Source organism: Sarcophilus harrisii, chromosome 6, assembly GCF_902635505.1.
Source record: "Sarcophilus harrisii chromosome 6, mSarHar1.11, whole genome shotgun sequence".
In the NCBI taxonomy this organism is placed as follows: Eukaryota; Metazoa; Chordata; class Mammalia; order Dasyuromorphia; family Dasyuridae; genus Sarcophilus; species Sarcophilus harrisii.
This window is the reverse complement of record NC_045431.1, coordinates 226,140,056-226,155,562: the sequence shown is the minus strand read 5'-3', so window position 1 is coordinate 226,155,562 and position 15,507 is coordinate 226,140,056. Positions and strand designations below refer to the sequence as shown.

Here is a 15,507-nt window from a genome sequence, read left to right as displayed (position 1 = left end):
CTCTTTTTTGCCTTTTTTTCTCAAGTCCCCATAAACACAGGCACAATTAGAAGAATTTCTTATTGGATTCTTGTCCCCTCACTTCCAGTGAATAGAGCAAACTAGTTTTTAACCAGGTTGAGATAGTGGCCTAAGAAGGAATTGCTATAAGCTTAAATTAATCAGAAAACTATCCAAGTGAAAGCAGGAAGAAAATGATGATTCTTAGAAGATTAGACAAAGCTTGAGGGCTTAGAAAATATGGAAAGTCTAAATAATCAATAGTGTTTCCACTGGGTCAGAGAATTCACAGAAATGAGCACTAACAGGGAAGAGAAATGCCCCCACTGGATAAGTACAGTTTGATACTTCCTGTGAAATGCATCATTCTAGAGAGCTTCCTGGAGCAGGGCTTCTTAATTTTTTTTTACACATGACCCCTTTTTAATCAAGAAATTTTTATGCAAGCCCAGGTGTTTAAATATATAAAATAGGTATAGAAATCAAACATTTACTTACAATAAATCATAAAGAAATTTATTTTAAAATAATATAAATATTGTATTTATTTAATATTTATATATAAATAAATTTATATATAAATTTAATAATTTATTTAAAAATAAAATAATATACACACAAATAGATATAAATATACACACATATTTACATATACATATATATGCAGTTTAATAAAGATGAAAGCAAATTTGTATACTTATGAAATATTTGTGCTTATTTTTTTTTACATAATGAATTAAATTCTGGCAGAATATTTGAAACCTTTTATTGTTGCCAGATATTTTTTCAACTCCCACATTCAGTTATGTAATCTCGTTTGAAGTCTCGACCCACTGTTTAAGAAGCTTTGTCCTAGAGCAGCTATTTGGCACAGTGAAGTCAGGAAAATTATACTTTCTGAATTCAAATCTGGTCTTGCACGCTTATTAACTGTGTGGCCTAGGACAAGTCATTTAACCCTGTTTGCCTCAGTTTTTTCATCTGTAAAATGAGTTGGAGACGGAAATGGCAAAGCACTCTAGTAGCTGCCGAGAGACCCAAAATGGCATCATGAAGAGTTAGAACGGATTGTAAAGACTAAACAGCAGCAGCTGCTATAGCACTGAGAGGTTTTATGCATTGCCTTCATCCCAATCGCATCAACTTGACCGCTCTATCTCCCATCACAAAGCATATAGTGAGGGTGTTTAATGTCCATCTATTCATCAGTTGACTGATTGGGAGTGAGAGAATTTGAATTGAGAGATCTAAGATGTTGGAGAATTTTTCTTTAGCTTGGGGAGTCAGGTCTGTGTGCTGGCCATTAATGATGGGGGAAGCAAGTGCTTGATAGACCCTCGGGCAGGGATCTGACAAATTGGACTGGCCATTTGCAAGGCATTAATTCTCTCAGCCATTCTCCAACGTATCAATTGAAATGTCATCACTCATTTAAGCGAAAATCCATAGAATTTTCTTGGGTTGTTGCTGGAATGTTTGTTTTCAACCTATAACAGCGAGGATGACCTTGGCACCGAGCACTTCCTGGGGATTAATGAGCAGTTGGAGGTTAATGACCATCAACTCTTCCCAGCCAGTCATCAATCCAAAGGAAACACTGGGCCCCAAGGTCATTAACAGCACTGCCAACCATTTTTAAAGCATCTCTTTCTCTGCTTGCCTCAAGTTTCAGAGAGGCCTGATGGATCAGGAATAGTGGACAGAATGCTGGATTTTTTGTTAGAAGACCTGGGTTCAAATGTCAGTATAGCCATCTGCTCCCTGTTTTTGCTTATTCTTTGAATCTTCAGTATTTAAGACAGTGCCTACCACATAGAACGTAATATAATTGGACTTGATTTGTGAGCCCTGAGTTGCCATGTAGTACTCAAGTATCTTTTTCATTTACTCCTTGATTGCTCTATTTGTCCATTGCCTGAATGATATCACTAGAAGACATCACAGCAGAGAAAAGTGGTACCATATTTGCATTTGAAGGTCCTGTGTTCAATTTCTGAATCTACCACTTAGTATCACTGCTACCTCATTCAAATTCCATCATCTCTATGAACCTCAGTTTCCTTTCCTGTTAAATGAAGCAATTGATCTAGGTGATCTCTGAAGGTCCATCCATCCATCCATCCCCAAATTTTTTATCTTGTGATTTTCAACGACTTCTTTATAACTTATCTTTTCTTTAACCTTTAGGGTAGAAAAAGGGGGAGAGATAACAAGGCCTGAAGTAAAAAATAATAAATTAGCATGATTTTCAGGGAATGATAGGATAATGGAGGAGGAAGATCATTTTGCATATTTTGAATGCCTGATAATATCTCATTTGAGATATTCAAGCTTGTGTACTTGGACTCTTTTTTCCCCTTTGTTAGATTCAAAGAATATCTCATTGTACATCCAGAATTGCCAAATTATATGATCAGTTTATATTCTGCATGTGTCTAAGAAACACAAGTTTGCATGCATATATATATGTCTGCACATATGTGTCTATGCATGTATGTATATCCACAAACATGTGTGTGTGTCTGTATTATGTATAGGTATACATATACATCTGTGTCCACGTATCTGTGTTTTTATGTATTTTTGTCTGTGTGTATATCATTAATTTATAATCCTGGATCCTACCTGATTCCAATTATTCTCTGGTATTATTCCCCAAATCATTATTTCACCTTTCAAACTTCAAATTATTCAAGGTCGTTTAGGTATAATGCATATCTTAAACAGAGATATAAAGAGACAGAGTCAGAGAGATGGAGAGAGACAGAGACAGAGAGATGGAGAGAGACAGATACAGAGAGAGAGAGAGAGAAACAGACAGAGACAGAAAAGACAGAGAGACAGAGAGAAAGAAAGAGAGAGTGAGAAAGTGAGTGAAAGAGTGAGAGCAAGAGAGAGAGAGAGACAGAGAGAGAGAGACAGAGAGAGAGAGAGAGAGAGAGAGAGGCAGAGAGGGAAGAAGGGAGGGAAAGAGATATTGACAAAGATGTTCTTGGTGGACTCTAGGAATTTCCCATATGCTCTCCAGTTCCCTCCAGTGCTGCAGATTATAACCCATCCATATCTGCTCTTAGTTCAATTCTGATCCATGTTCTACTCAAAGAACTATCAATAAGCATTTATTAAGTATTTATGAGCCAAGTATCATGCTAAGTGACAGGAATACAGAGATGGAAGCAAAAACAGTCCCTGCCTTCTTCGTTTTCACAATGTGAGAATTTCCTTTGCTTTCTGGGAACATGGGCTCTCTGTTATGCCTTGCTTTCACATATTTCAGTGAACATAATGCTCAAATTGAGAAGACCCAATTTAAACTCAGGTTTTTATGCATAGGATTATACGCATTACACCAGGCTTAATAACAATTTTTTTTTTTCATTTCTGGTCATCAAACATCTTGAGTTCTCTCAGGATTTTTTGTATTAAAAGTTCAGCAAGATATTTGAAACAGGGATGTCAATAGCTATTTTCCATTTTCAGTGTTGCATGCCTATTAACTAGGAGCATGCTCATGTATGTTTAACAACCAGCTTTCTAGAATGTGTATATAAACATACACATGTATATAGATGTATATATGTATTAATATATGTGTATATTTGTGTATATACTCTGAGTAAGTTACTTAATACATTGTGTATATATATATATATACATATATATATGTATATATATACATAATGTATTGAGTGATTTACTCAGAGTCACACAGCTAGTAAATATGTCTGAGTCATTACAAAAGATATATATGGTTCATATGAGATCTCTTGTGAGGGTAAGAAGAATTAGCCACTGGAGGACATCAGAAAGGCTTCTTGGAGGTGGAAGCATTTGAACAGAGCTTTGAAAGAAGCTAGGGATGCTGAGATGCACGGATGACAAGCACCCTGCATCAAATGCAAACACAGCCCCAGAAAACTCCCAACTCCACCCTTTAATTCAGGAAACAAGTTAGCCATGTATATTTCATAACTTCATAAATAATCAACCTGGAAAAGTGACTCTGATCAAAAGGAGGCAGACACCGATAGATCCCTCCACGAAGTATGCTTATTTTTGATGCATGATGTGAAGGCAAACAGCAAGAAAAACAAATTAATTTTATTTTTAGCCTAGCCAAGTTGTGGCTGCATTTCACAGCTATGTTTTTAAGATCCTATGGATCTGAGGTCCTGTTTACAAAGTGTTATTTTATTTTTTCCTACTTCTTCTTCTCTACCATATTATTGTATTCCTATGGGTTGTGACTGGGAGAATTTGGGATAGTCTTCAAGTTTTTTCCTAAAAATAAGTTGCTGTTCTGCTAGATTCTTCTCATATTAAGTGCTTAAGTGCTGCTTCCTAAATAAGGCCTTTTTCTTTGATTAATCAATCAAAAAACAAGCATATTTTAAACATCTACTATATATTCCACTGGGGAAGAGAAACAGAATGAATTAAGCCTTGCCCTCAATAAGTTTATATTCTAGTGGAGGTAAATCACCCTAATCTGGGGATCCTGTAGTAACAGGCACAGCCTTCTCCTCCTCCCATACTTTAAAAGCACCTAACAGGTATTTTACATTTAACTGTTGCTATTCTTTTTTTTGTTTATTTATTTTTTGTTTTGTTCTCTATATCTTTAGCCTCCTACCACAAGCACACCACCTAATTGGTGCTGAATAAAGCAAGAACAGTATATTACAAGGTACACAGGTATTTAGTAAAAGGTTGTTGACTTTAATTGTGTTAAATTCAGTCTTATGGAAATGGAATTGATCTAATCCCTAATCAAATATTAGAAGAAACACATCTTAGTTGGTTGTAGAAAAGTATCATATATACCATGTGAACATTTACCAATCTGAGTTACCAAGAGATTGTGCGATAAGATAAGGCTCTAGGGGAAGAGGACAACTTCTTTGTTATTTGTTTCCTCTTTCCCCCCCACCTGCTTCCTACTTTAAAAAAAAAAAAAGTATTAACATTTTTGTTTGAACACTACAAGTATTTCCAGGTTACTTCCACCTATGATCATTTCTCTTGTAACAAAGTAAAATGCAAAATTTAGAATACAGGATATCAGCAAAAAGTGAATACAATGCTACACAACCTGTTCCTTCCCCCAAATCTCTCTGTTTTAAAATCTTTGTTTTAAACTCACAGAAATGTATTTTTCTCCCACTTCACTCTGCTCCCCTCTGAAACATGAAAGAAGTGGGGAAACACAGAGAGAAAAATAGAGACAGAGAGAAAAAAAGAGAGACATATAGAGACAGACAGAGACACAGAGAGAAAGACAGAATAAATGTTCATAATCAAGTAAAACATTCTTTTGTTGGCCATTTAAAAAAATACATACATTTTATATTGTGTCTCGAATCTAACAACTCACTCACTATTAAGAGGTATATAGTTTGTTTCATCATTGGTCCTTTGAAATTATGATTGGCCATTTCTTTAATCATAGTTCTTACATATTTTATGACTGTATTGTAGTTTTCATGACCTGACCCTGATATTTTCTTGAATTGGAAAAAATCATTCTGCCTTCCGTTAACCCCCATAATTTTGTTGTTAATGTATAAACTATTCTATTGATTTTGCTCATTCTGTTCCTCATTTTCATACATATTTTCAATATCATTCTTTTTGCAAAAGTCACTGATTCCCTCAATGTCTCTTGCCAATTTCTTTAAGGCAGGGTGTCCCAAAAATCTTAGTGTGATTTTAATCGTGTATGCTGCAAAATAATTGTCAATGTGCTTTGGTCCAGTTTTTTTCTTCATCTGAATCATTGGAATAGCAAGGAAAAAATAGATTATACATCTAAATATAGATATGATAGACATATATATGTTTGTGTGTGTATCAAAATGCAGTCTATGTCTTGATTATCTTTTTATCTCTAGCCATTTGTTGCATAGTGCTTTGCATATAGTACTTACTTAAAATTGATAATAAAAGAATGAATGAATGGAAACAATTTCTGTGTGTTCTACATGGAGATTATTGTGTCCACTAGGGATTTTTCTCTTTTAAGACATTCAATTGAGGATGTTGTCAAGCCTGGACTTGAAACAGAGCGGTTATTTTTAATAACAACTAAATGCAAAGGAGGAATTTCACAAAAAGGAACCATTTAAGATAATTGGTTTGTATCTAAGTGAGAAAGAGACATCCAGGTATAGTAGCTAAGGGACCAACCTTGGAGCCCTGAAATGTGGGTTCTGACATTTACTAACAGTGAAATATAATCAAATCCTAGCTCCTCAGCATCCCAAACAACTGATTGATATTTCTGATGAGTTACTGAAGCAATCTGAGTGCCCTACACTGTTGGAATCCTAAGCCTCACGCACAAAAAACAGACAGACAAAAAAAAACTTTAAAGGTAATAGAAGGGAAGGAGGTCTCCAAATCAAGCCCCTTCTTCTCCAAGCATAAAGAGAATCTAAATGCTACTCGATTTATCGCCACAAAACTATTATGGTCACAAATGAATGGAGAAGAAATTGTGATAAGCACCATAAATTAAAAAAAAGGGGGGTAAGAGTTTTTTCCCAGAAGGGGCTAATTTTATAATAGAAGGAAAAAACAAATAATAGGGGTGAGATTAGAACCATATTGGGTAGATTGATACACCTTTTCTAAGAGTAACGGCAGTATTGATTTGCTTATAGTTTGGTATGAGAAAAGTGTTAGAGCTTTGAGGGTTTCTTATGTTAGCATAGATTTTTATGGCTGAGGAGAAGAAAGACCCTGAGGTTTTCATGAATTAGAAAAAATCATTCTGCCCTCTGTTAGCCCCCAATAAGAATGCTACTGTGACTATGACCCCCACTTCCCTCCACCATAACTTTTGGTTAAGTAAACATGAAGACATGTTGCCATGGTACCAAAGAGGACACTTGACTACCATAATGCCTTTCCGGAGAGGGATTTCACCCTTTCTGCCTGCTTTACATGACCTTTTAGTAAATCTTTTGACTTTGTTTTTATTCCCTATCCTGAATCATTGATTCTAGATCACTCTCAGGAGCTATCTGTGTATCCTGTTCTCATCTGTCCCTGTACAAATCAAGCAGTTTACATTTGTCATATTCGTGGTATTAAAAGGTCTTATTAAAAAAAAAAAAAAACTTCCCCTGTGTTAATGCAGTCTCCCCCATCAATGTCAACAAGTTAAATCAGCAAGCATCTATTAAGTGGCTGCTATATGCCAGGTTTGGGGCTGGGGATACCAAGAAAAGGGAGGAGACAGTCTTTGTTCTCAGGGAGCTCACAGTCTAATAGTGGAGAAAACATATAACTTCTATAAACAAGAATATACAGGATAAATGGAAGCTGATCCACAAAGGGAAAATACAACTATTAAAAGAGAACAGAAAAAGATTTTTTTGCAGAAGATAAAGTTTTACCTGACACATGAAAGATAGGAGACAGAGCTATAAGGAAGCATAGAAGACATACAATAGTCTCAGGAGGAATGGTTTGTTACTAATTTGCAGAGGAAATAAGGCATGAGAAGACTGGAAATAGAGGAAGGGGTCAGATTATGAAAGACATTAAAAACTTAAGAGATGATATTTTTATTTGATTCTGGAGATAATAGGGAGCCATTGCAAATTGTTGAGTACTATAGTGACATAGTCAAATCAATTTGATGAAGAAGATTGGAGAAGGGAAAGTTTTAAAAGAAGGAAGACTATCCAGAAGACTATTATAGTCCTGTGAATTGGTGCAAACCTGCTTCATGGTGGTGGAAGTATCAGGGGAAAGAAGGGAGCATAAAAGAAAGAGAAAGTCAACAAGATTTGGCAACTGATTGGATATGAGGGGTGAGAGAAGGAGGAGTTGAGAATGACACATCAGACAAAGATGAGAAAAGCTTAGAAGAGAGGAGACAGTGTGGGGGGAAAATAATGAGTTAAGTATTCAACAAAATGAGTTTAAATTCTGAGGTATCCAGTTCAGTATGTCCAACTAGGACATACTGGATTTGTCTACCAAATATGTTAAATGATAATCCAACTGTTGACCAAATTTCACCTTTTCTATCCATACCTATCACCAGTTTTTTTTATGTATGGCAAGCTCTGGAAAGTTATTAGTGATACATATGCATTCAATGATATTAACTGAGTAAAGCCTACCCTCAAAATGCAGAAGAGTCCAAAGTGAGTTGAAAACAAGTTTTATTAGGAAAAACATCAGGCACTAGTGCCACGGTCCCCATTATAAGGTACAAAGGCATATGTTTGAAAACCACAACAAGAGGTTCAAAGGAGGATTGGGGAAAAGAATGGATAGTCTTTGCCAAGAAAAGATAGATATAGAAGCAAGATATTTTGCAAGAACAGTTGGTCACAAGACCAGTTTTGGGGTGGGTGGTACATACAGCTCAGCAAGGTCAGCTTTTGAACACTAGCAAAAGCATCTGGGAATAAGCAAGACTTTGGCTTACTGCAAGTTCCTGATTGCTTCCTTTTAGTAATTCTATGTCCAGTCATTTGCCTGATGAGATAACTCTTAGAAAATGGTCATATTAATGTCAGTGGTACTTTCACAGTGACAATCCAACATCAGATATATAATAAGTTTCAGAAGCATGATTTGAACATTGTCCAATTTCAAGCTCAGAGTTCTTTGCAATGAAACTATAGAACCTTTTCAATCAATCAGTATAATAGATATTAAGTATAATAGATATTAAGTACCTATTATGTTCTAAATCCTGGAGATATAAAAAGGGAAAAGTTAGTCCTTTCCTCCAGGAACTCATAGTCTAATGAAGGAGGCAGCATACAAATAAATGTATACAAAACAAGCTATATATAGGATAAATACAAAATTGTGAAATAATACTAGATAGTCACACATTCTCTTACTGATCTATCTGGCTGTATCTTTCTTATGCTTCAGCCCATGTGTCATTCATCAGTGTCCCAGAAATACTGGTAGACAAAGAAAAGAGAAAGCTGTATTGAAGAAAACAGGACATCCTTTGGGAAGCAACTCTAAGTGTAAGAGCAGTTAAATATAAAAACTCCCCAAATAAATTCATAAGTATACATTGTCTGACAATATCATTTTCAAGACTGAATATATTTAAATGGATTTCACTTTGATGTGAGAAATAAATTTTTATATACTCATATATCGTAACGTGGCATTTTGATGCCAAATGAAACCATTTGGAACTTAAAGTGGAGAACCTGTCTGGGAGGGTAGTTTGCTCCAGTCGATCCATTCATTATGCATTCAGTTGCTCTATGTTATAAATGTGCTCTGAGCCAGCTGTAATTCATAAGACTTCACTTATGGCTGATTTATAGGGAATTTCATTAATCGCAACTCCAGAGAGACCTTGCAGTAAAGCAATAGATAGAAAATGCACCACAGCCTGAAAAGGAAAGATGGAAAAATCACTGGGAAGGCAGGACATTGTGGCTCAACAGGGAGAAATACTGAAAGCTAATGATGATGAGGAAACCTGGGCAGTCCATTCTTCTCAGGCTTCCTTGAAGAAGCTGAAAGAACGGAGGTATATATATACACAGACGCAAGTGTGTGCAAACATTGGCAACATTTATATTGGGAAGGGACTGTAAAGAATACAGTATCTGAAGAATTGCAGACGCATTGTTGGCACTTGGTCAGCATTACAGTCTCATTGTTATGGTGGTAATGATCAACACTAGCCTGGCTGCTATGAGATTATTATTTATAAACAGATCTCTGTGAACAATTAGATTTAAATAGTCTTTTGTTATTTCCAACTTTCAACATATCAGGCAAGGCTCTTTGTCATCACAAGGACAGAAAGGAGAATAATCTTGATACAAGATTGAAAAAAAAAGGAAATGATTTTAAAAATCACAGTTTTCTGGTCTTTATTGATGACTTCATGGCTGGAAAGGTGTTAGAAAGCATGGTTCCCTTATATTTCTGGTACTCCATACTCCTGAAGACTAGTGAATAGGATTACTTGATTAAATTCTGTTCAAGAAACATTTCTTAGGCACTTATTATTAATGAGGGCAATGGAAATTTTTTTTTAAAATGAAATCTGTTTCTCTAGGAGCTACAGTTTACTGATAGAGACAAAATGTGTACAGATAACCAAGGAGATACTGATGGGACCACAGGTCTAGAATAAAGACAAATAAGAGCGAGCTAGTTGGATGGATAGGTGGATGGGTGGCTGGCTGGCTGGCTGGATAGATGGGTGGATGGGTGGATGGATAGATAGACCAACTGACATGATAGCGACTCCATTTAAGGTTAATTGGTATCAGAAATTATCCCTGGAGAAATTCCTTTTATCATTACAGATCTCTTCATGAGTTGTGACATAATATCTTAAAGGAAGTAAGCAATTAAATTATTTGCTTAGGGTCACATGGAATCCACCAGAGCCAAAGCTGTACTTATATCTTCTCAATTCTAAAGCTTATTATCATTCTTCTATACAGGCTGATTTATGATTTATGATCTAAATAAAAAAATAAAATATGATCTAAATAAAAAATACATTTTTAATGGGGAAGAGAATGAATGAAAGCACTGATAACTGAGAAAGCAGAAAAGGTCTCTTGTAGAATGCAATATTTGAGCTAATCCTTGAATTGAGGTAGGGGTTTCAAGGGATAAAGATGAAAAAGGTTAGTATTATATTATTAGAAAAGAGTCTACACAAAGTCTCAGAGATGAGACATGGAACTAGTCAGGCTGAAATGTAAAGTGCACAGAAGCAAGTAAGATTCACTCATTGTGGAACAAGTTGGAGTTAAATTATCAAGACCTGAAGTGTCAAGAAGAGTTGCATTTGTAATCGGTAATAGGGAGCTTTTGAAGCTTACAGTATTTAGAAGAATATAGTACTTTGCTGGATAATAATGACTCAGAGTAGAACAGGTTTCAAGATTTGGAAAGCTGCTTAATATAGTAATAAAAGCTATATAGTAATAGCGAGTAATAAAAACAACCTCTATAGAAGTGAGATAGCTACTGAATATCACAAGTTCACAGTTCCAAGGAACATAGGTCTAGAATTTAAAGGGATGTTAGAAGTCATTTACTCCAATCACCTCATTTTACACATGTGCAGGCTTAGTTTCAGAAAGGATAAATTATTTTCCTAAGATCACATGAGTAAGATGCATCAGATATAGTATCTGAGGCCATGACCTCTGACTCTTTGAGAAAGATTCCTTTTCTTAGAAGAAAATTCCCAGAAGTAAAATTAAAGCTGATGGTTAATGAATAAATTACACTTTTACCTAAATCCTATGCCCTTTTTTTTTCTATTGCAAAAGACAGTTAGCCAGAGTGAAAAAGATATTTGAATTAACATCAGAGGGCCATCTATGTAGTCTTATGTATATCCCAACTTTTTATAAATCTCTGTTATCACATTTTAAAAAGGAAGACATTGCAAATAGACACCCTCTAAAGTCCCTTTCCTATTCAAAATCTAAAACCCTGTGACCTGTCTTGTAAGCTACTCATTTTATATCAGAGCTATTATATTCAATCATCATACTTAAGCAAATGTAATAGTTTTCCTCATCAGATATTAACTTATCATTATTTTCATGTTACCTACCAAAAAAAAAAAAAAAAAGAGAGAGGCTGTTTTATGAGGAAAAAACTAGGGAGGTTATTGATTGGTTCATATAGAAGATGTTAAAATAATAAGTGGTCCTTAAGTTTAGTCTGTCCAATGTTAAAGGAAAGTGTCATTTAAGATTACAAAACTTCAAGATTTTCAAGAAAACTTATTGGTCACACAGCCTGATTCTTACTCTGCAACATAATCAATAAACAGTCATCCAATCTGCCTACTAAAAGACCTGCAGTGAGGAAGAATCCACTATTCCCAGGGACAACATTGGTACCTGTGGAAGTTCTGTTCTACTTTGGGAGCTATCTTATTGTACCGAAGTTCTTTTTTCTAAAAATCAAATACAAATTTGTCTTTTTTCAGTTTTCTAGCCAGAAAAAAATCTTCTGGAGAAAAACGGCTCAAATCCAATTCTTCCTACAAGAATTCCTACACACATTAATACAGCTTTCATGTTCTAAGCCTTCTCTAAGCTAAACATCTTTCTTTTTTTCCAATTGATGTTTTTCGTCATTATGGTTGCCCTCTTTTGTATTTTCTGGAGATGCACTTTGAAGACAAAGATCTGCACATGGTAGCTGCTTAATAAGTATTGTCAATCATAAGTGATTTGAAATCAGAGAATCTGGCTCTGAAAGTCCCTCATTATGTGCCATTATGAAAGTTCCTTTTCTCTGCATAGATCTTGTTTTCCTCATCTGTAGCAGGAGGAGTTTAGACAAGGTAAATTAAAAGTAACTCACTACTCTCAATTTATTATCCAGTGACCCTAATATTTCAAATAACATTGAGGCATTTCTGATAAATATCATGGTGCATTTTTTCAGGTGGCTGCTAAGGTTTTGTGTGTGGACCTTATCATTCCTGTCTTCCATTTCTTTTCACTTTTCTCTTATGGTCCTCCTTGAGCTGCTGCTATATGCTGATTGGGTCAGAGCATATTTCACAGCAACTGTCAAATAGTAGAACTCACCATAAGGATAACTAGTTTGGGGAATGGAGAGTCTGAATGTAAAACTTCTGTCAATGACATTATCTCAAGAAAGACATTTGTCAGAGAGTTAACATTTTTATTCTTTTCATTTTTCAGATTATTTGATCTCCAGAAGGACCACCACCAGATAAATTATGAATGTTGAACAAGATGACCTTACATCCACAGCAGATGATGATAGGTCCTAGGTTTAACAGGGCCCTATTTGACCCCCTGCTTGTGGTGCTCCTGGCTCTCCAACTCCTAGTGGTGGCTGGTCTGGTGAGGGCCCAAACCTGTCCTTCTGTATGCTCCTGCAGTAACCAGTTCAGCAAGGTCATCTGTGTGCGGAAAAATCTCAGAGAGGTCCCTGACGGCATCTCTACCAACACGCGGCTCCTGAATCTCCACGAGAATCAGATTCAGATCATCAAGGTGAACAGCTTCAAACACCTGAGGCATTTGGAGATCCTCCAACTGAGCAGGAATCACATCCGTACCATTGAAATCGGGGCCTTCAATGGTTTGGCAAACCTCAACACTTTGGAGCTCTTTGACAATCGGCTGACCACCATTCCAAATGGGGCTTTTGTATACCTGTCTAAACTGAAGGAACTCTGGCTGCGAAATAACCCCATTGAAAGCATCCCTTCTTATGCTTTTAACCGAATCCCGTCTTTGCGCCGGTTGGACTTAGGAGAGTTAAAGAGGCTTTCGTACATCTCCGAAGGGGCCTTTGAAGGTCTCTCCAACTTGAGGTATCTGAACCTTGCCATGTGCAACCTGCGGGAAATCCCAAACCTCACGCCGCTCATCAAGTTGGATGAGCTGGATCTTTCTGGGAACCATTTGTCCGCCATTAGGCCGGGCTCTTTCCAGGGTTTGATGCACCTGCAGAAATTGTGGATGATCCAGTCGCAGATCCAGGTGATTGAAAGGAATGCATTTGATAACCTTCAGTCACTGGTAGAGATCAATCTGGCACACAATAATCTGACCTTACTGCCTCACGACCTCTTCACGCCCCTCCATCACCTCGAGAGGATCCACCTGCATCACAACCCTTGGAACTGCAACTGTGACATTCTGTGGCTCAGCTGGTGGATAAAGGACATGGCACCCTCAAATACTGCATGCTGTGCCCGTTGCAATACACCCTCCAACCTGAAAGGGAGGTATATTGGGGAATTGGATCAGAATTATTTTACCTGTTACGCTCCTGTGATCGTTGAGCCTCCCGCGGACCTCAACGTCACAGAGGGCATGGCGGCAGAACTCAAGTGTCGGGCTTCCACCTCCCTGACCTCTGTCTCTTGGATTACTCCCAACGGGACGGTCATGACACACGGAGCCTACAAGGTCCGGATTGCTGTGCTCAGCGACGGCACATTAAATTTTACTAATGTAACTCTACAAGATACAGGCATGTATACATGCATGGTGAGTAACTCTGTTGGGAATACCACAGCTTCAGCCACCCTGAATGTGACCGCAGCCACCACTACCCCATTCTCGTATTTTTCCACCGTTACTGTAGAGACTATGGAACCTTCTCAGGACGAGGCTCGGACCACAGAGAACAATGTGGGGCCCACCCCGGTCATTGACTGGGAGACCACCAACGTGACCACCTCTCTCACGCCCCAGAGCACAAGGTCCACCGAAAAAACATTCACCATCCCTGTGACCGATATAAACAATGGCATCCCAGGAATTGATGAGGTGATGAAAACCACGAAGATTATCATTGGTTGCTTCGTGGCCATCACTCTCATGGCAGCCGTGATGCTGGTCATCTTCTACAAGATGCGGAAACAGCATCATCGGCAAAATCACCACGCCCCAACGCGGACTGTTGAGATCATTAATGTGGATGATGAGATTACAGGGGACACACCCATAGAGAGCCACTTGCCCATGCCTGCTATAGAACATGAGCACCTAAATCACTATAACTCTTACAAATCTCCCTTCAACCACACAACAACAGTTAACACAATAAACTCAATACACAGTTCAGTGCATGAACCGTTGTTGATTCGAATGAACTCAAAAGACAATGTACAAGAGACTCAAATCTAAAACATTTACAAAAGTTACAGAGAAAATAAAAAAAACAACAGACGGTTTATTAAAAAAAAAGTGACACAAATGACTGGGCTAAATCTACTGTTTCAAAAAAAAAGTGTCTTTACAAAAAAAACAAAAAAGAAAAGAAATTTATTTATTAAAAATTCTATTGTGATCTAAAGCAGACAAAATGATGTGTATTCCTCAGAACCTGTTTTGCTGCATTTATTTACCCTCCCTTCCCCTGCTGCCCTCCCTCCCTTTTTGCCATATTTTTCATAGGAAATCTCAATTCCCTAAAGAACTGGTCTAGGAAATTTTGTAAGAATTCTGTTATACTTTGGGATTTTTATGGTGAATTCTAGTGGTGAGATTCGGTCTATTTTGTCTCTTCTGTTTTTTTTTTTTCTTCTTCTCATGCCCTTATGAAATACTCCAATGGGGGAATGCAGTATTAGACATAGATTTATAAGAGAGAAAGAGGGGGAAAATGCGAAATCTTATATTTTTCATGTAATGACCTGTTCTGTATTTACTGAGAGGACCATTCTGTGGAAAAGAAAAGAAAAAAAAAAAGAAAAAAAAGCAAACAAGAGATTAATTTACATGTCAGAATCTATAAATCCCATGATCTTTTAATGACTCTAGAACCAGAATTTGTAGTTTAAAAAAAAAAAAAAACTAAAATAAGGTTATAAATAAAATATTGTTGGTTTTTTTCTGTACTTGGACAGAGCTTATTTGAAGAGTGGCTCAAATGCTGGAAGGTGCTTAGAGTGTCTCCTCCTGCCCTTGAAAAGAAATATGGCAATATTCTTCAGCCGTCTACCATATGTGCCTCAGTATCTGGGGTTGG

General features: G+C 36.9%; 1 protein-coding gene across 1 annotated transcript in view; it reads left to right on the top strand.

Annotated features, from left to right (window-relative positions):
* Positions 1-14,791, top strand: part of LRRC4C (leucine rich repeat containing 4C) — a 213,432-nt gene extending 198,641 nt beyond the window's left edge. The window contains exon 2 of the mRNA XM_003773701.2: positions 12,699-14,791. Coding sequence (XP_003773749.1) covers positions 12,741-14,663 — 1,923 coding nt within the window. The 5' untranslated portion in view covers positions 12,699-12,740 and the 3' untranslated portion in view covers positions 14,664-14,791. The remainder of the gene's footprint in view (positions 1-12,698) is intronic.
* Positions 14,792-15,507: the final 716 nt, after the last annotated feature.